This window comes from Rhinolophus sinicus, linkage group LG05, assembly GCF_036562045.2.
Source record: "Rhinolophus sinicus isolate RSC01 linkage group LG05, ASM3656204v1, whole genome shotgun sequence".
In the NCBI taxonomy this organism is placed as follows: Eukaryota; Metazoa; Chordata; class Mammalia; order Chiroptera; family Rhinolophidae; genus Rhinolophus; species Rhinolophus sinicus.
Window position 1 is genome coordinate 62,906,448 of NC_133755.1, and position 24,006 is coordinate 62,930,453.

At 42.5% G+C, this 24,006-nt stretch overlaps 1 protein-coding gene and 1 pseudogene across 7 annotated transcripts in view; one reads left to right on the plus strand and one right to left on the minus strand.

Annotated features, from left to right (window-relative positions):
- REEP1 (receptor accessory protein 1) overlaps positions 1-24,006 on the minus strand; it is a 124,651-nt gene that overhangs the window by 43,300 nt on the left and 57,345 nt on the right. For 6 of the 7 annotated variants that reach the window (XM_074332290.1, XM_074332291.1, XM_074332288.1 and 3 more), the window contains exon 2: positions 16,850-16,922. In XM_074332290.1, coding sequence (XP_074188391.1) covers positions 16,850-16,922 — 73 coding nt within the window. Of the gene's footprint in view, positions 1-16,849; positions 16,923-17,247; positions 17,267-24,006 lie in introns of those variants that run through there. The other variant, XM_074332287.1, reaches the window with a different exon arrangement.
- LOC109456766 (GTP-binding nuclear protein Ran) lies at positions 1,816-2,464 on the plus strand (annotated as a pseudogene).

The window sequence follows — 24,006 nt, forward strand, 5'->3', positions numbered from 1 at the left end:
CTCTCCTACATGACCATCCATTTCCATTTCCACTGCCTCTTCCCTCCAGTTGAGGCCTTGGTCCCCTCTCTCCTGAACTGCTGCAAGAGTCTCCTAACTGCTTCTCTTGTCTCTTGGCTTTCCCCTCACCAACCCATCCTACAAACCATCCCCATACTAATCTTCCAAAAGCATGAACTCATCAGAGTACTCTTTGATTTAAAATCTTCCAGCCTGCAAAATAAAGTCCAAATTCCTTAGTCTTCTCCTTCTGGCTTCTGATAATGGATGAGTACCATGTTTCTCTGAAAATAAGACCGGATCTTTCCCCAAAAATAAGACCATGTCTTATATTAATTTTTGCTCCAAAAGATGCATTAGGGCATATTTTCAGGGGAATGTCTTATTTTTTCATGTACAACAATCTGCATTTATTCAAATACAATCATGTTATCTTCTTCTGGAACATCGTCATAACATACTAAATGCATCTGTCTGGCTGACGATCTTAACTGGGGCTTATTTTGGGGATAGGTCTTATTTTTGGGGAAACATGGGAGTTTATATTGGACTAACCCGCCTAATAATAATAATAAATCCTGAATAAAATATGGAAAAAAAAAACCAGTTTGAAGGCACTAGAAAGCTATCAAAAGCTGGCAGAAAATGAAAGAGATTCAACTCTTGAAATAATCGAACCACACCACGATAGATCCATGTTGATGCGGCTGGGACGCTCCCCAGCCTGCAAATCATGGGTTAGACAGAACTCAAGAAGAAACTCACAGACTTATTTTCCTGAGGAATTAGAGAATGGAGTTTGAGACTACTGGAGAGATGCTGTAAATTGAGAGGGGAAAATCCCAGAAAGATGGAAGTCATTAAGGGGGCAGGCCTCAAAATCCATATATAAATTCCCTTCAAATACTTGGCTGACTCCTGAATTGCAAAGAATCAGATAATACTCTAAGGTGGCTGAGAAAAAAAAAAAAAAAAAAAAAAAGGCTGGAAAGCTGAAAGAGTTGAACAGAGATTCAGTTTCTTCCCACAATAGAAAATAACAGAGTTTGGAGTTCAAGTCCTGTCAAGTTAGAGGAGCTTGGTAAACATTTGGAAATTTCCACTGAAACATCTAATGTCCACGCCTTAGGAATAAAAATCATATCTCAGGACTAAGAGGTTAGTTCTAGGACTTAGGACAAAACAGAAATATTCCTGCCCTAACAAAATGTAAAATCTACCTCCCACAAGGTCAAGATGATCTGCAGAATTTAACAACCTGCTGGAACAAAGCTTAACATTCTTTACAAGAAGATAACAAAAATCCAGAGTTTCTATGATGTATAACACATAAATTCCAGTAACCAATAAAAAAGCACACAAATGAAGGAACAAGAAAATATAATCCATGGTCAAGAGAAAAACTGGTTAATAGAAGTAGACCCATAGATGACCTAGATGGTAAAATCAGCACACAAGGACTTCGAGAAGTATAATCTGTGTTGAGACAACCGGATATCCATGTGAAAGAATAAAGTTGGGCTTATACTTACACCCTAAACAAAAATTTACTCAAAATAAATCAGAAACCTAAATGTAAGAACTCTTACAAGAAAATATAGAAGTGACTTTTTGTGACCTTGGATTAAGCAATAGTTTCTTAGATATGACACCAAAAGAACAAGCAACAGAACAAAAAAGATAAATTAGACTTTGTCAAAATTTAAAACTTTTGTACTTCAAAAGACACCATCAAGAATGTGAAAAGATGGCTTCCACCATCTTTCCAGCTCTCAGTCAGACAGGCCCAGAGACACATCTGGAAGTAACATCATGATGGCTGCCTTAGGAGAACCCCAAGTTCAGTTCCAACTTGTATTGGTTGGTGATGGTGGGACTGGAAAAACTACACCTGTGAAACATCATCTGACTGGTAAGTTTAAGAAGTATGTAGCTACCTAGGGTGCTGAGGTCCAAACCCTTGTGTTTTATACCAACAGAGGACCTGTTAAGTTCAATGTGTGGGATACAATTGGTCAGGAGAAATTTGGTGGGCTGAGAGATGGCTATTACATCCAAACCCAGTGTGCCATTATGTTTGATGTAACTTCAAGAATTACTTACAAGAATGTGCCTAACTGGCATAGAGATCTGATACGAGTATGTGAAAACACCCCCATCATGTTGCATGGCAACAAAGCGGATAGATAGTAAGGAAAGAAAGTTAAGGCAAAATCAATTGTCTTCCACTGAAAGAAGACTCTTCAGTACTATGAACCTTCAGTACTATGCCAAAACTAACTACAACTTTGAAAAGTCCTTCCTCTGGCTTGCTAGAAAACTCATTGGTGACCCTAACGTAGAGTTTGTTGCCATGCCTGCTCTCGCCTCACAGCTTGTCATGGATGCAGCTTTCGCAGCACAGTATGAGCATGACCTAGAGGTTGCTCAGACAATTGCTCTCCCAAATGAGGATGACCTGTGAGAAAGTGAAGCTGGAGCCCAGCGTCAGAAGTCTACTTTTATAGGCAACTGTCCAGTGATGTCAGTGGTGCAGCGTGTTTGTCACTTTATTATATAGCTAAGCAGACATGTGCTTAATCTTTAGGATACTGAAGAAGATGAAAGGGCTTTGGAGTGAAATGTGGCAGTTAAAAAAAAACAACCTTCATTTTTTGAAGCTGCACATTTAGCAGTTTTGGAACACAACTCTTTCCTCATTGAGTTTCAAATATAAAACTGCTATAGTCGCATCGCAATATTCAGTGGTGAAATCTTGTTTGTTACCATCATTCCCATTCCTTTTTGTTTAGAATTAGAATAAAGTTGTGTTTCAAATATCTAAACAAGTGAATTCATCCCTTGTTTAATAGCATTTTAAAACCATTAGTAAGAAAAATTGTGCTGATACTATTTAGATTACCTTTACTATTAGGTTTATTAGGTTAAATTCTTCTTGTGTCTTTATTTTTTGTACATTTGAATCATTTCACACAGGTGAGATGACAGAGGTCAACAGTATTTTATTTAGTAAGTTGTTAAGAGCTATAAATAGTATCAATGCAGTTAGGCTAAAATAACATCTACTCCACCTGCCTTTTGGCTAGGTGGTACCAACCAAGGGGAAGAGCTTGTTCAAGGTTTATGCGACCTGTCAGAATAAAAATGGTTTGTGCTTTAGACATTTCAAATACATATTTTAAGAATTATAGTTGCTTTTATTTTATGGCACAAGTAACATGTGCTAATACAGAACTTTTCAAAGTTGAATGGATGAAACCATATAAACGATAGCAGAAGCTTGAGGGAAGTCTCATCTGTTAAAAATGAATATAAATTATGCATTTATTTGCTTTTTGTTTTAATGTTACATATTTAATGTAAAGCTGATATTCTAGGAAGATGTTCCATATTACCTGCTGCTTTCAAGCACTCCCAAGCTTTTTTTCCCCCTTCCCCCCTCCCCCTAACCCTCTTCCGACTCCAGTTGGAGCCTTTGTTCTCATACTAGTTGTGGAGTATGCAGCCCATGTTGATGTTATGAGTATTGCACTCTGCTTGGTTGTGCCAGTGGGACACCAGCCACTGGCCTGTCACTCACAGCAGTTCACAGCCACCGGCCTGCTGTTCACAGCAGTACATAGCAGCTCACAGCAGCTCAGGGCAGCTCAGGGCAGCTCACCGCGACTCACACTGGCTGCCGGCCACGCGGAGTTGAACCAGCGACCTCGGTGTTAGGAGCACAGCGCTCCAACCACCTGAGCCACTCGGCCACCCCCCAAGCTTTAAAGATACCAAAAATTAAGGATTTAATTTAGATGCACCACAGCTTTAATGATATTTTTTTTCTGAATAATTTTTGTGGGCAGTGTAAGGACATAGACAAAATAACCAGAAATATTACCAAAGAAAAGTAGATCTTAGAATGCTTCTTAATAATCTGAAACAGACTGAAAAACTTTTATTAGGTTAACCATTTATCTTTTGAACGGTTTCCACATTTAAAAATGAATTGGGTCTGTCTTGCCTTGATCCCAATGACACTATATGTAGCAATTAGAAGTCTTAAAAATAAGAGCGATTTTGCTCAAATAAGTACTGCAGTACTTTAGATGTCCAATTTTCCTTAAATTATTATTATTATTATTATTATTATTATTATTTTTTACCTAAAAAGAAGGTAGGAAAGGATCACTTAAATATATGGGAAAAAAGATACAAAGGGTAGAACTCAATAAATTTCAATTTATTAAGATTGAATAAACTTGTATCAGTAGAGTCACTCACATTTGAACTGCTGCAAATGCTATGCTATATTCAATTCAGAACCAGATTTTAACAGTTTGAGATGTGAAAAGTTCCCATAATCAGGATGAAACTTTTCATTCATGTAATTTAATATAAGGGATATGTGTTGTTTGTAACTGTATGTAGAATGCAAGTATGACAGATATTCTGAATCTTAAATGTAACAGTTAAATTTTGGAAGCTGCTTGTTTAATATGGGGTGGGAGATAATTTACAAATCATTAAAAGAAAATGTTGCTGTAAAAAAATATAATTTTTGTACATTGCTTGGGAAAAAAAGAATGTGAAAGACAACACACAAAAAGGGAGCAAATATTTGCAAATCAATATCTGATAAGGTACTTGTATCCAAATATATAAAGAACTCTTACAACTCAACAATAAAAAGACAAATAACCCAATTAAAAATATGGAAAGGGCCCATATCTATTAAAGAAATTGAGTCAATAATTAACAAAGCCAACACCATTTATGATAGAACTCTCAGCAAAGTAGGAAAGGGGGAAAACTTGATAAAGAACATCTACATAAACCCTACAGTTAATATATTTAATGGTGAGAAACTAGATGGTTTCCCCCTAAGATCAGGAACAATGCAAAGATGTCTCTTCTTATCACTCCTATCCAATACCATACTGGAAGTCCTAGCTAATGCAAAAACGTAAGAAATGAAATAACAGGTATACGGAATGAGAAGAAACAAATACAACTGTCTGTTTGCAGATGGTATGACTGTCTATGTAAAAAAAAAAATTGACCTCAAATTTCTGGAACTAATAAGCAATGGTGGCAAGGTTGCAGGATACAAGGTTAATATACAAAAGTCAGTTGCTTTCCTATATACCAAAAATGAAAACTGGAACTTTAAATTAAAAAACACCACCATTTACATTAGTACCCCCCAAATGAATTACTCAGGAATATATCTAATAATAAAATATATATACATATATCTAATAGGTAAAAATCTATATAAGGAAAACTATAAAATTCTGATGAAAGAAATCAAATATCTATATAAATGGAGAGATATTTCATGTTCATGGATAGGAAGACTCAATACTGTCAAGAAGTCAGCTCTTCCCAGCTTGATCTATAGATTCAATGGAATCCAAATCAAAATGCCAGCAAATTCTTTTGTGGATATCAATAAACTGATTCTAAAGTTCAAATGGAAAGACGCAAGACCAAAGGTAGCCAACATAATGATGAAGAAGAACAAAGTTATAGGTCTGACACTACCTATCTTCAAGACTTACTAGAAGGCTAAAATAGTCAAGACAAGTGTTATTGCTGAAAGAATAGATAAATAGATCTATCCTTAGAATAGACAAATAGAATAAAGAGCTCAGAAATATACCCCATATATATAGTCTACTGATCTTTGACAAGGAGTAAAGGCAATTCAATGAAGAAAAAATAGTCTTTTCAACAAATGGTGATGTAACAACTAGACATTATGTGAAATCAATCAACCACCAAATAAGTAAATGAGTGAATAAATGAATCTAGGCACTGGTCTAACATCTTTCACAAAAGTTAACTCAAAATGGATCGTAGGCCTAAATGCAAGATGCAGAATTATAACACTTCTAAAAGATAACATAGGAGAAAATATAGATGACCTTGGGCTTGGCAATGACTTTTAAAAAAAATTAAAAGACAAGCCACAGAGTGGGAGAAAATTATATATGTATATATTTGCATCGAAAATATACAAAGAACTCTCTAAACTCAACAATAAAAAATAACCCAATTATGAAACGGACAAACGATCTGAATAGATACCTATCTCATCAAAGAAGACATACAGATAACAGATATACAGCAACTTACTAATAAACCTTTTGCTACGAAATCTAATTTTTTCTTTTCTCACCACTTAACAATCCTAGGAGGAAGAGGTGGGGTTTAGTATTACTTTTCATTAAAAGAGTATAAAATATGTTAAAGAAGCTACAGGAAAAAGTGAATATAATGACTGAAGAGATGGACGGTTTAAAGAGAAAGACGGAAACTCTTTAAAAAGAACCAAATGATACCTCAGAACTGAAAAACACAGTATCTGAATTTTTAAGAATTATTGAATGGAATCAACAGTAGATTGCACATAATAAAAGATAAAGATCTGTAAATTTGAAGACAAGGTAATAATAGTCAACCATACTGAAGTCTATATTGAAAAAAAAATAGAGGCTCAGTGTCTGTGGAATAGCATCGAACAGTCTAACATACATAGAATAAGAATTCCAGGAGAGGAAAAAGAGCGTGGGGCAAAAAGTTATTTAAAGAAATATAAATGACAATTTCCAAAATTAGATCAAAAATAGCAAATCCACAGAATTAGGGAGCTCAGAGAACCCCAAACAATATAAATATACAGAAAACCAAACCTAGGCACATCATAGAAAAATTGCTGAAAAAGAAATAGAAAATCTTAAGACAGAGGGGGGAAAAGACACATTACCTACTGGGGAACAACAATAAGAATCACAGTTGACTTTTCATCAGAAACAATGAATATCAGACGAAAATGGAATAAGATCATTAAAGTGCTGAAAGAAAAACATCTCAATCTAGAATTCTATACCCAGCAAAAATATCTTTTAAAAAATGAAGGCACTTCTGGTAATTGCCTTTTGTCTTTGTGACTCTGAAACATGTTGCTCAATAAATTAACGTTGACCCTTGAATAACAAAGGTGTTAGTGCAGCTGACCTCCCGCACAGTTGAAAATGTACATACAACTACAGTCCTCTGCAACTGCTATTCCTAACCATGAAGTCGATCCTTGAACAACACGGGTTTGAACTGCTGAGTCAGCTGAAAAAAACCTGTGTATAAGTGGACCTGCACAGTTCAAACCCATGTTGTTCAAGGGTCAACTGTACCTAGAAGCCCTCTTTATTAAAAAAAAAAACCAAGACTGTCCCCTGGGAACCAGGTTGGTTTAGTCCATTAAAAATAACTGCTGTCTGAGACACCACATGCCACCAAGGTTATCAGCAAAAGAAGAACAGGCACCTTAGCAGGGGGTAACAAGGTCGTGTCCAGCTGTAAAGTCCATGGCATGCTAAGGCCCAGGATCCAGGAATTCCCAACAGTGATACTCAGCTAAGGAGCCTGAATTCTCTCTCTACAAGCTCTTTCTTTTCAGTATTCAAACCATGCTCTAGTATCTTCAATTAAAAACAAAGGACAATGACAACAATAGTAAAAACAAATAAATAAATAAAAAACCTCTTTCCTTGACACAACCCTTAGCTACAAACTTCTCCAGTGAGTCACCTATAGTTGTAGTGTCTACTTCATCATCCTTCATCTACTCAGTGCACTGTATCCATTATATCAATACTGCTCAGTGGGGTTTCTGTTTTATAACATACTTCAAGGAAGTGTGAGGGACTCTTTTTCAGTTTTTTCACTTGACTTACTTGACTTTTCAGCTGGATGTGAAACTATCACTTCCTGAAAATCTTCCCCAACATCACAACTGTCCTGGATTCCCTCTTGACTTTCTGGCTACTTCTCAGGCACCTCAATTCCTCCCCACATCTTTGTTTTAGTCATTGTCTTCTAACTCTCCCTGTGTAAGACTCTGCATTCCTCACTTAACAGAGACAACCAATCAGCAAATGTTATCACTTCTACCCTCTTATTTATGTTGGACCTATCTTCTTTTCTCTATCCCTTCTGCATTTCCTTACTTCAGACCACCAACACCTCCTGTCCAGAATAGAACTATAGCCTTTTGCTCACTCTCTATACCTCTGCCCCCTTCCCAATCCATATTCCAGTCAGAATGATCTTTGATTTTGTTAAATCCAAGTTTGATGATTCTCCTTCCTAGCTGAAAGCCTTCAATAGTTCCTTATTGTTGTTAAAATAAAGCCCAAATTCCTTAAATTGGTTTACAAGTCCTTGCATGAACTGGAAGCTAATTACCTCCATTAAAAGCTCTCCTCCCCACCCAGACTTTTTGAATTTTCCACTCCAGTTATAATAAACCTCTTTCGGTTCCGTGAACAGCACATCTTCTTTTGACTCCAGATTTCAGCCCTCAGATCTCAGCCTAAATGTTATTTCCTACAGAAGTGTCCAAAGTTTAGTTAAGTACCCTCTCCTTTCTTCCTCTCAGTGTCATACATGTTCCATGTCATAACACTTATCACTCTGCTTTGAAAGTACCTGTTTATTCCTATGCTTTTTTAAATTAGCTCATAAATTCCCTGAGAGTGGGCACCAATTCTTCTTGCACATCGTTATATCTCTACTACCCAAAATAGTTCCTGGCACATAGTAGGTACTCAATGAATATGTTTTGAATGACTGGATTAGAATTTTGACATTGTGAATGGGAAAGGAAGGATGATTTCAAAAAGGTGAGAAGGAATATACTTTGGGAAATACTGGTCTAGGGGGCTTTTTGAGAAGAAGACAGAATGAGCTCTCAAGGCTACAGATGCTCCCCATGAGTACCTGCAGAATGGATGGATGGGTATAACGGGAGGAAAGGGACCTGTTGAAGTTGGGGCAGGGGGTGATATGGAGCCACTCACATCAGCAATAAAGTAAAGAAAGAGGCAATTCAGGGAGAAGAGCTCAATGAAACTGAAGCCAGTCTGAGGCTCCAAGAAGAATGCTCAACAGGCCTGTGGAAAGGCAAGACCAAATCTCAGGAGGGAGATTGGGGCTATGGCCAAAGATAAAGGAGGCATGGCAGAGAGGGGGCTTGAAGTGTTAGCCTAAAGAAGTTTCCATCATGCACTCCTTCACTTTAAAATAATTTTATGCAGAAAGAACAGTCTGAGAATGATTCACTGAGCCTAAAAAGATAAATGGAGTACTGGTGGCTCACAGGGATGGAAACCATAAATAAATTACCAGAAAATGTTTTCCCCTATCATACCACAGAGAAATCAAATGATGGTTATTTTTTCCAAGATTTGAAATAGAACTTGCCAGGTTCAAGGGATTCTATCCAAAACTCCCTCAAGATGAGGGGGAGCCTGGATGGGCCAGCATCCAGAACACAGAGAGGGAGCAATGGCCACTTTGAGCAGTAACGACCAGGAGCAACTCTAGAATGGATAGCTGACAGGAGGACTAGGGAGTCCCTCTGGACAATCAGGGGCAGGATCCAGGAATGAGGAGACAGGAGAGAAGCTGGGATCCGAGGTCATAGCAAGAGGGTGGGAAGCAGAGCCTGGAGGCCTTCCTTGAGCCACAGAGATGGATGGAGACACCATGGCCCAGAGCACTATGCCCCCAGGGCTCCTGGCAGCCTGCAAGAGGCCTCCTCCATGGGCTGGAGAGGTGGCAGGCTTAGCCACCTCTTTAATGTCACCTCTGGATGGTCCCCTACACCAGTCACACTATTTCTCGAGCAGTTCATATTCCCTCTTATATCTGGGCCCTGCTTCAGCCTCTCGGGGAATTCCCTATGCCGAATGACTGAGAAAGCAACAATTTGAGCTTGGTTTACAGATGACTGCACCATCTGCTGGCAGGAGCTCACAGGGGACAGGTGTGTGGTCACACAGCAGCCTAGACGTCTGTCCCCTCCAATCTTTCCTTAGGGAAAGAAGACTGCGGGACTGTCCCTGTTTGGGGTTGAGTTCATTTATCCTAAGTCTCTCTATTTGGTCCCTGTAAGCAGGGTCTGCAGTCAAAGACGAGTAATGATTCCTCGTGGGAGGAACGACTTAAGCCAGACGGGACCCCATTGGGACCCCCATGAGTTAACACCATAAAAGTCAGGAGGTAGCCATACCCCTCCTCCTCACCATTATGGGAAGCTGCTAATGCATGCCCCAGTTGTTGTCCTGCACCCTGCTGTGCAAAGGACTTCTTAGAGCGATAAAATATGCTTTTCCTGCTTAGCTCATGGGATGGTTTTACTTGTGAGACTTGCTCCCCCAGGGGGTTGTACGCACCCACCTTAGTCGCCTGGGGACAATGAGCATCGGTTGCTTTGGGACAAATATCTGGGAATTGGAAGAATTTTTATTATGGTGTGGTGTGAGAGTTTCGCGGACCCTGCCTCTAATCATGTGATGCTTATTGTAAGAAATCAATAAATACCCACGACGACCCGACTTGGGGCTCCAGTCCCTTGAGGCTGCGAGTCCCTTGGTCCTCTGTGATTTAACTGTTTTTGAGTCTCTGTCTCTTTGATAGTTTAACCCTCGCCGCCTCCCTCGCCTTCCCACGGCTTGTGTTGTGCGGGTCGCAACACAGGTGTATAGTCCTGCGTGGCCCTAAGAGAATGAGGAAGTGAAATTCGCCTGCAGGCAGAACTTTGAGCAGTGCACTTAGCCTGGAAGGAGAAATGTCCTGAGGCACTTACACTGTCACCAGGTATATTAACTATGTGTAGGGACCTGGCCCACACGCAGATGAGCTGGCAGGCAGTCAAGGTCTCCCAATTCCCTGGGAACACTGCTTATCAGACAGTCTGTTCTGTACGCTGACATCAGTCAAGGTCTCCTGGCTTCTTGGGACACTGTGTGTATGACAGCGGGCCTGCAGGGCTTGCCAGATGATTTCTCCCACACAACACTCTTTGTTTTGCTGGACCTATATAACCTTGCTTCTTCTCCACCTGCGTGTGGATCACTACCCCTCTGGCCAGCCGCCACAAAGACTCTCCCTGGTCTATAAGTCTCGATAAACCTGTCTCCCACTCAGTCACCTAGTATGCTCTTTGGGCTTGTGGCTTCTCAGGCACATATCCCGGAACAACTCAATCTCAGTCCTAACACTGGTTTCTTATTTTCTGTATTCTTGGTGCTCTGGTATCTGAGGCCTTGCTGGCTGGAGAGAAACTGCCCCTTCCTAGGACTAGCCAATTCTTAGAAATATCAGAAGACTTGCCCTAGAGCATACCTTTCATATGCAAAGTGACCAATCCAGAGTCTGTACTCCAAACTACCTCCTTAGGAAGCTCTTACAGGTTGAGCCAATATTCCGGAGCCCTATTAACCCCAGGACCAGGTACCAGACAACTAGGGGCAGCCCCCACACCCTAGAGCCTGCTGAAATTATTCAGACTACCCAATCCTAAACTTGAGTACTCTGCCTTACTTTGATTTCCCTGCAAAAACCACAACAGGGGTGGATGCCCATCTATTATTCCCCTCACTCTCCCTGACTCCTGACCAATCCTGATGCTCCTCCATGTGGTCCTGTGTGGTATGCTGTGCCTCCTACTTCTAGGGAGCTGTGAGTAAAAACATCTGCCTTCATGACAGTCATTTCTGTATCTGCATGCCTTACCATACCTGATTAAAACAAATCCCAGGGAAGGATTTGGCGAGATGCTGAGGTACTTAGAAGTACGACTGAGGGGCTGGTGTGGAGGCATGATCACATTTTGGAATGATGCTAATGGACCCACAGAAGGCAGGTATTTGTGGCTGTGCTTGACCAGCACCATGGGACTCATCTAGCAGGTTGTTAGAAATGCAAAATCCCAGGTCCTACCCGACCTAGTGGGTCAGAATCCATAGTTCTGCATTTTAATGAAATCCCCTGTTCATTCACATGCATGTTAAAGTTTGAGAATCATTGGTCTAATTGACTCACAACATTTCTGCTTCTCAACCCCAAACTTCTGAATTCTGCGTTTTAATAATTTCAGTACCTGGGGGATGGATGCTTCCACCAGGGATACAGATGGCTCCAACGAAGTGGAAGATACTGTCACCTGGCCATTTTATGCCACTAGGAAATAGATAATAAAGGGACTTATGGGCTTTGATGGGGTGACTGACCTTGATTATCCAGGGGAACCAGGTTGCTGCCACACAATGTAGCAGGAAGGAGGGTGGACAGAAGTTAATGATCCTTGGGGCATTGTCTCATTCAGAGGTAAAAGTCAGTGGCTCACTACTACAGCTCTCCACAGGCAGGCTTACTAAGCTCTCAGGTTGCTCAGGAATGAAGATTGAGGCCACACCCTTGGATAAGGAACTCCACTATTCTGAGCTATTTTATAGCTTTGTAAGTTATAGGAAACTGATTGTAGTACAAATGATTTTTCTCCATAGAGTTGCAAATGAATTTTGTCCAATTGAGGTACAACTAATCTCCCACCCACCCAAGAAATCAGTTGAATATCTATTAAAATTCATTTCATCACTCCTGACGCTTATGTGTCTGCTCTTAACTATCATTTAGCACCTTACTAGTTCCCTCATTAATTAATAAGTAAAATTTTTGATACGTGTTAATTTTATATTTGTATGAGTCATGATTTCACCCTTATAAAAAATTATCTTTTAACAAAAGATATAAATACTAATTATGACTTCATGACCACTTGCATAACTAAGTACTACAGCTTCTATCAATATTTTCTTCACTTCTTTGTTATGTATAGATTTAAATATTTCAACTAATTTTAATTTTACTTATTCTCCTCCACCTAATATAGTATATGGGGTGTGTCAATGATGGTTCACCTAATAATTTAAAATTTTAGAATGCTTAATATTAAGGTTAGATCCTGCCAGAGCCAAAGAAAGAGAGATAGTGGACCTGGAACTGACAGCTGAAGAAATTTAGATTTGGTAAGTAAATGAGTTATATAGAATTCTTGTTAGAAGGGTCCTTTAAAAACCAAAATCTGGATAAAGGAGTGGATGTCAATGTTGGGCAGCCAAATTAGTAACTGTAAAGGGCAGAGAGACATCTATACACACACACAGAGGGTGCCAAAAAAAAAAAATAAAATCTATACACATTTTAAGAAAAAAAACTATTAAAATTATGCTAATGGTAACCACTTTGAACACCTCTCGTAATAGTAGAAGTCGAATACGACTTGTATTCATCTTTTGTTATCAGTATACAAGGTCTGACAATTAAGTTCGCAAACTCGTCCTAGAAAAAGTGCTACCTACCTCATTGCTGAATATCACTACAGTCACCTTAGAAGTACTCCTTTTGTGAAGCTATGCACTGATGCCAGCACCTAGTCCACCCTTCAAAGCAATTTTGGAACTTCTGGAATGGCCATCAGAGCTGTCGTTGTATTACCCTTGATGTCCTGAATGTCATCAAAATGTTTTCCTTTCAATATTTCCTTTGTCTTTGGGTGAAGAAAGAAGTCATTGGGGGCCAGATCAAGTGAGTAGGGAGGGTGTTCCAATACAGTTATTTGTTTACTGGCTAAAAACTCCCTCACAGACAGTGCTGTGTGAGCTGGTGCATTGTCGTGATGCAAGAGCCATGAATTGTTGGCAAAAAGTTCGGGTTGTCTAACTTTTTCACGTAGCCTTTTCAGCACTTACAAATAGTAAACTTGGTTACCTGTTTGTCCAGTTGGTACAAATTCATAACGAATAATCCTCTGATATCAAAACAGGTTAGCAACAGCACTGCAACAAGTTCGTGAACTTAATTGTCACACCTCATATATTGAGTATTACAATTTTAATACAGTTTTCCTTTCTTAAAATCGGTATACATTTTTTTGGCACCCTCTGTATGTGTGTATGTGTATGTGTGTGTGTGTATATATCTTGCCAGCATCCAAAGCCTTCTAATTTGAAGGCTGTCTCCCAGCATGAAGGTCTTTGACGGAGGCAAGGCCTGTTGTCTAGGCTTGGAAAAATCAAATGCCCCTATCCAGGATTTTGAATCTCTGGGGCATGTCCCAAAGGCACAGGCAGCTGGCAGCCAGTGTCCATGGTGGTGACATTCACAGCATCTTCCTAACCAGACACTTCCTGTGGTATAAGCTTGGCTGTCACCCAGCGTTCTTCGATCCTCCCCAATTTCTGAGTATCTTTCCCCAGCTTTCTAGTTAGTTCTACAAATTCCCATATGTTTCTGTTTAAGTTTTTGTCCAAAGACCTTTACTAGTGCAGTAAGTTTGGGAAGACCTAAGAAGATCTATGAATGTTGAGAGCAGTGTTTGTCAAAAGTCCGATTTTTATTCAGGCAGTCTGGGTAGGGCTTGAGATTCATGTCTAACAAACTCCCAGGTGATGCTGCTGCTAGTTCTAGCCCACAGACCACACTTTGGGTATTGAGACTGAGAGCACTCAGTGCTTGTAGAGAAGCTGGAAAATAGGAAGGAGCCAAGATAAAGGGTGTTCAACACTGTATAACGGAGTTTGGACTCTTTCAAGCAGCCATTAAAGGATCCTGAGGGAGTGAAATGAATAGATTCCCACTTTTTAAAAGGCTTCACATGTTATGTAAACAAGAGAGTGTGAGATGAGGGACAGGAGGCAGGAGAACCAGTTAGGAAGCGTGTAAGGCAGAAGAATCGTGTTTCCTCCCCCATCAATGTCCTCAACATAGTCTCCAGAACCTGTGAATATGTTACCTTGTACGGCAAATGGGATTTTGCAGAATTATTAAATCAAGAACTTTCAGATGGGAAGATCATCCTGGATTATCCAGGTTGTCCCAATGTAAGCATATGAATACTTAGAAGTGGAGACCCTTTCCCAGCTGTGGTCAGAGGGAGATTTGACTACAGAAGAATGGTCAGGGATGCAATGTTGTTGACTCTGAAAGATGGAGAAAGAGGCTTGAGCCAAGGAATGCAGGTGGCCGCCAGGAACTGAAAAAGGCAAGGGAATGAATTCTCTCCTAGAGCCTTGTGCTGTTTTAAGCCACTGAGTTCATGTTACAGTGGCAAGAAAAAATTTAAAAAAAATACAGGAGGCTACTGCAATATTCCAGGAAAGAAATGATGAAAACCTCACTTAAGAGAGTGGCAGCAGAAAAGGAGAGACCTGGTTTGAAAGATTATTAGGGGGATAGAGATGAAGGGACATAGTCACCAACCATGCGTGTGTATGGGGTTGGGAGGTGAGAAAGGCAGGAGTAGAAGGAAATTCCCAGGTTTATCGCGTGGATAGATGGGTCTATGATGAAAAGGAGGGAAAGAAGTGAGCGTGTGAGTGTGAGTGCCCGAGTCTCCCCTAATACTATTCAGTTCCTTTCTTCCAAAAATTCCATTTTTACCAAGAAACCTTCTAATTTTGACTCTCAAGCCTTCCTCACTGAAAAAAGCATGTGTTCACCAGCCAACACAAACAGCTGGTCTGCTTGTCAGTTATATTTTCACTCTAAATTAATGAATTGCCGTTCTAGTCATAAACCAGGCTCCTATGAGTTTAGTCAGAGCAAAACAATTTACCACGGTTTGATCTCTCCCAGATGAGCTGACAGAATTGAAGTTTCTGCCCCTGCAAAGCAGAGGCTCAGACCTTGAACTGTGGTGTCCTCAGTTTTGCCTCCTTACCTGGCCCAGCTTCCCTGTGCCCTAGGCTGGACGGTGGCAGGAGAAGGGAGACCTGGAAGAGGCTGCCCACTGCTTACCCCCTGTGCCAAGTCAACTGAGAATCAGAAGGTTTTGTGCTTGCAACTTGACAGCTATTTATAGTTCACACTCTGGGGTTCCCAGTCACTGGAGATAACCCACCTGTCTGTATCCCCTGCTTAAGAAGCAAGTGCAAGCCAGGACAAGGAGTGCTGGGAAATGGAGAACTGGAGGTGGGGGTGGGGGGCGGGGTGAGCTCTGGTTGCAGTTGATCTGGGGGTGGCTGCTTTCACCATAAAGACATCCTGGGGAATCTGAGAAAGAATATAATGACTTTCCAAACCTACTTTGAATGATTTCTTTCCCTGTACCAAACTTGCCAAGTGACACCTTCTGAGTGAAAAAGGGAGAGCAAAGACCTTTTGTGCCTCACAACACTGGGAGCCAGGATTGTTCATAGCCACCCCACTGCTCAGGTGAGGGAACTGAGGTTCTTGGAAGCTACGCTGCTTGCCCAGCATTGCATGAGTCAAATGTCAGAGCCAGGATGTGACTTCAGGCTCTTGATGACAAAATCCACTCCTTTTGTACTTTGACCTAGGTTTCTCTCCTTCCCTCATAATCCACTCCTGCAGGTCTTTGTTAATCTGGGGTGACCTGATGGTTCTGCCTAGGGGTGCCCATCACATCTAGGGCTGGGACCGCAGCTCCCAAATCACCCAACAATACATCCTCCAAACCAGTAAGTACTATGGAGCCCCTTTCCTGGCGCTTAGCCCTCTCCCAGGGGCTGTGGGGAAACGGTTATAGGATTATGAACAGCTCCTGCCCTCTAAAAGCTTATAGAGCAACAGGGCTTAAATCCTGGGGTATATGAATCACAGAATTGGAATGGGGAGCAACGAGAGCCAGATGCTTCACCAGCTCTGCTGCAGTCTAGGACCCGTGTTCCTGCCCCCGACGCCTGTCTCCCAGCTACACAGTGTTTTCCAGACAAGGAAACCGAGGCTCATAGAGGTGATGTCACTCGTGCAAGGCCATATAGAGGCAGGTGGCAGACTGGGGGCCTCTATTCCAGGGGCCATTTCCTCTTGCCGCACCTCCCTGCTTTCCTCACATCTGCATCCTAGTTCTAAAGAGGAGGTATAGACAGGGGAGAGCATTCCTGGGTCACAACGGAGAAGTCTCATGAGAAAAAGAGTGCCCACATCAAAGAGAGAATCCCCCTTCTCCCACCAGTTCACATCTAGTGCTCCTGACCCAAAAAGTGCTACTTACATATTCTTTAATGTCCTTCGATTTCACAGCCTTGTATGAATAATATGCAGGGTAAAGAGTGCCAAATATAAGCCTGGAGGGAAGAGAGAGAGAAAAAAAATAAGAAATGTGATTTTCATTCATCCTATGGAGACAGGTTAGCTAGCACGTCGTTAGGCAGACAGGAAGGTCCCCGGTGGTATAAGCAAAAGGCAGCCATATCCTGAAACTCCAGGTTCTGGAATGGCTCCGTCACTCCAGGACAAAGATATGAGAATGCGCCTTGAGGTTAACAAATTATCTCATAAATCCCTTTTGGTCGGACAAAGGAGCAGATCTGAGGGATGGGTTTGTAAATCCCTTTAGGATCTAATAGATATGGGTTCCTTAATCCCTTTAGGGTGGCCAAAAATACAAACCTGATAGAGGAATTCCATTAGAAGGCGCCAGCCCCCTTCCCCAAGCAGACAAGAGAAGGTATAAAAGTAAGAGCTTTTGCCTCAGTCATGGGGCACCCCCATTCGGGGTCCCCCTCCTCCTCAGGAGCTCTGACCCTTTGCTTTCAATAAACTATCCTCTTTTTAAAACTCTGCCTCTCCTAGGTCTGTGTTTCCATTCTTCGTGTTTCCATTCTTCAGTCTCATGAGACACAATCCAATCCAGGCACTCACTCATTCCAAAGTCCCCTACATCATTTGGGGACTCACAGAGAAATATTCCTACATCACTATTTGATGGAAAAAGTCTGTCTTCTATACCAGGAACAGTTCTCCAAGCTATAAAACATGCTGCGCTGCTGTGGGGCCTGATTTATTTTTCTGAGTGCCCTGAAGGGTTTCTGCTCCCAGCTGAGATTCGCTTAGGAACCTCCTGTTATAGCTCCACACCCACCTTCCTTCAATCTGTAGTCTGGCAACATGGAAGGGTGATTTGGGGTCATAGAAGCCAAAAATGGGGAGGAGGTGGGAAGCCAAACTGCAGCCAAGATCCCTGAAATTAAAGGTCAAACCTTTCCTCTCCTGCGTCTCAGCCCCCTCCGAGGCTCCATAAAGCTGGCCCAAACACTGGGCTTCTTTAACCATTAAAACCTTTTCACTGAAAGGTCCTCAAATTTCACTCCTCTCATACTTGATTTCATCATCCTGCAGCCAGAATCAGCTTTTCGACTGTAAATCCATTCAAGCCAACCCCTCCTCCTGCCACACACATCCCCACCCTGCATTAACCTGCTTCTCACTGCTCTCAAGATGAAGAAGCAAAAATAAGAGCAGCGTGACTGGGCATCAGCTCTCACGGACCCACATCCAGGGCTGCAGCAGGCCAGTAAATGTTCTGACTCTCAGCCCTGCCTCTGAGGACCTGAATGGCATAACTACATCTGACCTCATTCTCTCCAACTTGCACCATCCCCCACCAAGGTTGCCTCTTTCTGGAATGTTCCCCCTCCCTGCTTTGTCTAGTTAATGCCTGTTCATCCATCAGATGCCAGCTCCACGGGATTTGTGCAGGAAGCCTTCCCTGACCCGCCCCCCCTGGCCCCCCCGACCCACCCCCACTGCACTCTCACAGCCAATGTGCACATTATCAGGGTGCTCTTTTACTATTGTTTGGATGATATTTGATTGACAGGACATCCCCATTGAACTGTAAGTGCCTTTGGGGCACAGAATGGATCTGTTCTGTTCAATAATGTATTACCAGCACCTACCACATAGGAGGCTCTCAACGAATATTTTTAAATGTATGAATTGACAGAATGTTGGAGCTAGAAGGGTCTAATCCTTTCACCTGACAGATGAGGTCACCCCCAGGTGTCAACTCTGGTGCAAACTGATTGGGTATAGGAGCTGTGTGGGCCCCCAGCCCCACAGGAGCCAACATCTCCTGTGACAACCCACAGACAGAGCTTCCAGGGTCCCTGCAAGGAGACCCCCCACACACACACTCGGGAAGCCCAAAGTTCTGGCTCCCTCATCAGGTATTTACAGGTTGTATAGAGAACTCACAGTCCAGGTGCAATTTACCAAGCAGTGGTCAGCTTTCCCACTGTGCTATGGCCAGGTAACACCCTGACATTCTATATTCAACTGGTTTGCAGGGAGAAACAGAAAGTTAAACGAACTGAGTCTGTTTCTGAAGCTGAAAGGGAAAGGACTTTGTAACTTCAACTCACAGGGCCTTGTACTGAGTGCTTCCCAGGCACCACCTCAGGCCTTAGACAGCCTTGGTTAAAGGAGCTTCTTTCACAGGAGGGACACCTGTGCACGAAACAGTTAGTCACTTGCTTGTCGAAGGTTCCACGACCATTAAGGAGGAAAGCGTCTGAAGACTGCCTGATGTCTGCTGGGGACCCAGCCAGGGCACCTCCTCCACGCCTGGCTGACTTAACACTGTCCACTGGCTTGGAGAGCAAAGCCATCCTCTGGGAAGGTGGGATTACATGTGGGGAGCGAGATAAGGCAGCAAAGGGGACAAAAGAGTGTCTGAAAAGAAGGGGGGAAAGTAGGACTCGGGTGGGAGGGAAGAAATTGAAGAAAGAAAGAGAAGGGGAGAGTGCCAAAGGCACCAGGCAGGTGGAGGGGGACACAGCTGGGGAAGGCCCCAGGGTTGGGTCAGAGCCAGCTTGGTGAGGGAGGTCTCCCCAGCTGCCTCACCCTGCCCCCTCCCAAGCATTCTCAGATACCAGAGACAGGCTGCTTCCTCTGGGAGGCCTTTCCCAACCTCTTCACCCCCTACAGGCCACAACACCCACCTTTCTCAGCCCTGTCCACACCACTTGCAATGATTTAGTCGGTGTCTATCCCTGCCACATTGTGTTGCACAGAGTCAAGGATAGTGTGTGTCTCATTCATAACTGCACCCCCTGAGCCTGGCCAGTGCTCGATGCGTACGAGGTGTTCATGGTGTAAAGTTGCAGAGAGTGGCAAAGCAAAGGCCAGAGCCATCCAGGGCACATTTGTGACCTTGGGACTGAGGTCTCAGCAGCAAGGGGGATGCCAGAGGGCAATGGCTGACTCAGCAAAGCATCGGGCACATGGCCCCTGGCTCCCCCAGCACAGATGTCCTGGCTAGCCGCCCTAAGGCTGCATGTGACCAGCAGAAGACAGACAGGTAGAAAGTCCATAGTAACGCAGAGGTCGCTTGATTTGCAGTCTGTGAACTCCCAGAGCAGCAGCCCCTCTGAGTGGTCACGGTGGCACCTGGATGGGGAGGCCTGCACTCCATCTGCTGGTCTCCTGATGTGAAGTGGCCACCAGTGTCCCCCTACCTCACCCCCTTTTCACAGCACAGGGACAGCAAGACAAATGTGCTTTTCAGTCCCCAAAAGCTCAAAAACCCTGACAGGTAAAGGATCACACAGTTAGTATTTTACTGCCCAGGGAAGGGAGAAAGGGATTGAAATGGCAACTTCTTTTAAATCTATTTTGGAGAAAAGAAATAACAAATGAACCAAGCCTAAGCCAAAAGGTTCTGGAACTTATGTCCATGCAGACCAAGGCCCTTTTCCACCGACCCCACCACCTTCCTTCCCAGCCTCCAGGCCAGCTCCTCTCTCAGCGTCCAGATTGCACAGCCAGCAGCTGTCCCCCAGGAAGCCACGCTCACTCACAACTGGAATTTCTGCTTTCTCCTGCCTGAATCTCAGTGCACGATATTCCCACAACCCTACAACTTCTTTCCCCTGATAAAGCCCCACTAATCCTTTAAGATCAAGCTCAGAAAAGCCACTTCCGTGAGGCTTTGATCACTTACCCCCTCAGAATTTTCTTGGCATTCTTTAGGTCTATTACAGCTCTTATGTAGTAATATTAATAAAACATTAAAAAAATGATATTAATACCACTGAGTATTCACTAATGCCAGGCACTGCTCTACAAATTGTATACATCCTCTCAACGCCCATATGGGGTAAGAATGTGGATCCCCACAGCCTGACCACAGGGCCTGTCTTTCTTCTCCTGGGCTGCCTGTGCTGGCTGCGTCAGTCTCCCCCTCAGGACCACGCAGTCCTGGGTGATTAGTGGGGTCCCTAGTGCCTGGCACTAGGTGGGTGCTTGAAAATGTCTGTTGAGTGAATAGAGAACAAAGAGTTGCAATCTCTCTCCAAAGAATGTAACCCTCTGGACAGATTCACAAAACTCTACAAGCTCAGGAGGAAAGCGGTAAAAACACTTAGGGGTGCCTACCGCCAGCACTTAAGTGCTCACTACCAGCATCAGCAGAGGGAAGGCAGAAGGCTTGAGTGCTGTCCCCTAGAGAGGAGCCCGGGCTCTGTGCTAACACTGTCCTCAGTTATCTGTGAATGGAGCCTCGCACTGCACGTCACAGCCTCGGAGCTCGGCACCACCCTCCCTTCTCCACTGTCATTTCCTATTGCCCAGAACACCTCCACCCCTAACTTCCTGGCTCCATTCACCTGCCTGACGCATTTCTTCTATCTTTGCCCTTCGTTACTCCTTCTGCTCCAACTTAGGGGCCTTTGTCTGGGTGCCTACCCAGCCTGCTCTGCAGATGCAACATCGATTACAGAAGGGGCCATCAGTCTTACATGAACACTATCCTCTACGGTAGGTAGTGGTTCCCCCCACGGGTGATTTAGCTTCCTGGAGGCATCAGGGCCATGTCGAGGAAAACTTTGGTTATTACAACTGAGAGAGTGCTACTGGCACCTACTGGGTAGAGACCAGGGGTGCTACTAAACATCCTACAATGCACAGGGCGACCCCCACCACAAAGAATTATCAGGGCAAAATGTCAATAGTGCCAAGGTGGAGAAACCCTGCTGCAGTGTGCTGTTTCCCCATCCTCAGGCCACCGACTCTGCACCTGAACATCAAGGGCAATCTACCCCACGAGTTTTAAAAAAATGCCCATGTCCCAGGCAAAACAGCCAATGCTCGGATAGGAGGGGATGGTCCAAAATGGCAAAGACCACACACCTACCCCACTGGCCAACGTCAGGGAAAACACAACTCTGAAGCTATTTATTAATATCCTTACGCTCTGGCAGGAGAAGAGGTATTGCTCACATGAATGAACTGTAACTGGGACACCAGTTACAGTCACGGGGAGGGCTGCTCAGCGTTCTCCAGGGCGCAGAGGTGCGTTCACTAGCTTGGGACTCAGCTACAAGCTGTGGCACCATGATTGTTCACTGTGGCCAAAATCTCTGTAAACCATGAAACAGACAGTATTTTTCAGTCTTCTCAGGCATCCTACTTTCCCAATCCGAAATAATGTTGAAAATTTAAAAATCAATACTAGCAATATTGTTTCTGAAATTAATTTTTTAATGTAAGAAAAGTAACAGGCCTATTTGTACAGTTTTTCATGCTGTGACAAAACAAATTGAATTTAAAAAATGGAACACCACAGGGGGGCGTCTGCAATGCTGAATTTCTTTTCTTTTTTCTGTTTTTTAGGCTTTTTGTATATACCTTTATCAGATAAATTCATTTTATAGGAAATTCACATCTATGCCTAGTCATTGAGTTTTCATAATGAATATATTTTTTTATACTTTGACTTGGGTGGTAGTTGTACAGAATTTGGCACTATAATTACAAATGTATAGTAAACTGTACACATACGTTCTATGTACTTCTCTGTATGTGTATGTTCTATTTCATAGTTTTTAAGAAACAGTGTGCCATATTCAAGAAAATGAATTTGCACAAAAGTTTTTCCAATTCACAGAGGCATACTATTTCCTCTGAGCATTAAAAGGTATTAAAATATACAGTGAATACATTTTGTGCTTTTTGTTCTTAATAAAATTAAAAAATATGTATATAATTTCTGATTATGGTACTCTGAAGGTTTTTTCTAAAAGTTTATGATCGATTTTTATCCCTTTCTATGAGAATCTATCTCAAACACCATTTTTGCTGTCTACTCTAACAAAAGGATGTTTCTTAATTCTTTAGCTCCTTTTGACATTCTAATAAATATGCTATAATTTTTAATACGGAAAAACTTCAAATCATGACAGGTATATTTGAAATCTCCTATATACTCTTTCCTGATACATTTTATGCCCTCTTTCCCTAAAATAACCACTATTCTGAATTTGGTACTAATCCTTATCACCACGTTTTTATTAACTTCCATAAGCCATGCATAAACAAAAAAATGTTTATACTTGTTTAAACATTACATAAATGGAATCACCTTACGTATTCCACTGAAACATGTTGTTTTTTATTCAGCCTTGTGTTTCTGAAGTTTGATCCAAGTTGATACTTGTCTTTCTAGATCATTTTTAACAACTGTACACTATTTCACTATGTGACTACATTACAATTTAGCCATCCTATTGATGCATAGTTACCGTACTGCTGCAGGGAACTAACTCACAGACATTATCCAGAAGCTTAAGCTGGGCAAAGATGCCCAGGCTGGCTCGCAGCTCCAGGTTCCCATGGCACAGCAAACCCCCCGGGGGTTTGGTTGCCATGGGTGCCAAGCTTTGGTCCTCTGCTTCTACTTACCCACCATGACCTTCTAAAAGGCTAGAGGGAGAAAATAAGAAAACAGCAGAACTGGCCCACTGTGCATTTTGGCTCATTAGTGATTATATTATGATTTATAAGCTACCATTTATTTGAGCACTCATATGTGCCAGCAACTGTACAAACTTCTTTATAAGCATAATATTTTTTATATAGCTCTATGAAACAGGTATTATTGCTTCCCTCATAATGCAGATGAGGAAACCAGAACCATCTGACTCCACTACCCATGATACACTGTGTTCTTGACTGGCCTGCATTGCATTGGATGGATGGATGGATGGATGGATGGATGGATGGATGGATGGATGGATGGATGGATGAAGACCAGGAGAGAGAAAGGGAGAATGCTGCCTGCTTCCTTGCCTAAGAGAACTCCACTCTGGCCCCACATTACGTATTGACTGATACTGGGTAACAGTATAATTATAGGCTTCCAAGCACATAAACTGTTTACACAAAAGGGCTCTCTCTCAACCCAAGCTGATCTTGGCAGAACAGAAACAAGCCACCATCCTTCTTTCTCGCCATGGCGTGTATTCTCCTGACCGCTCTGTAGTCTTTCTTTTCCCAGGTGTTTCAGGCCCCTACGCCTCTCTGCATATTTGGGACAACTATGAATAATAACACAATTCTTCCTGGGTAATCCCCCTCACAAACATCTCA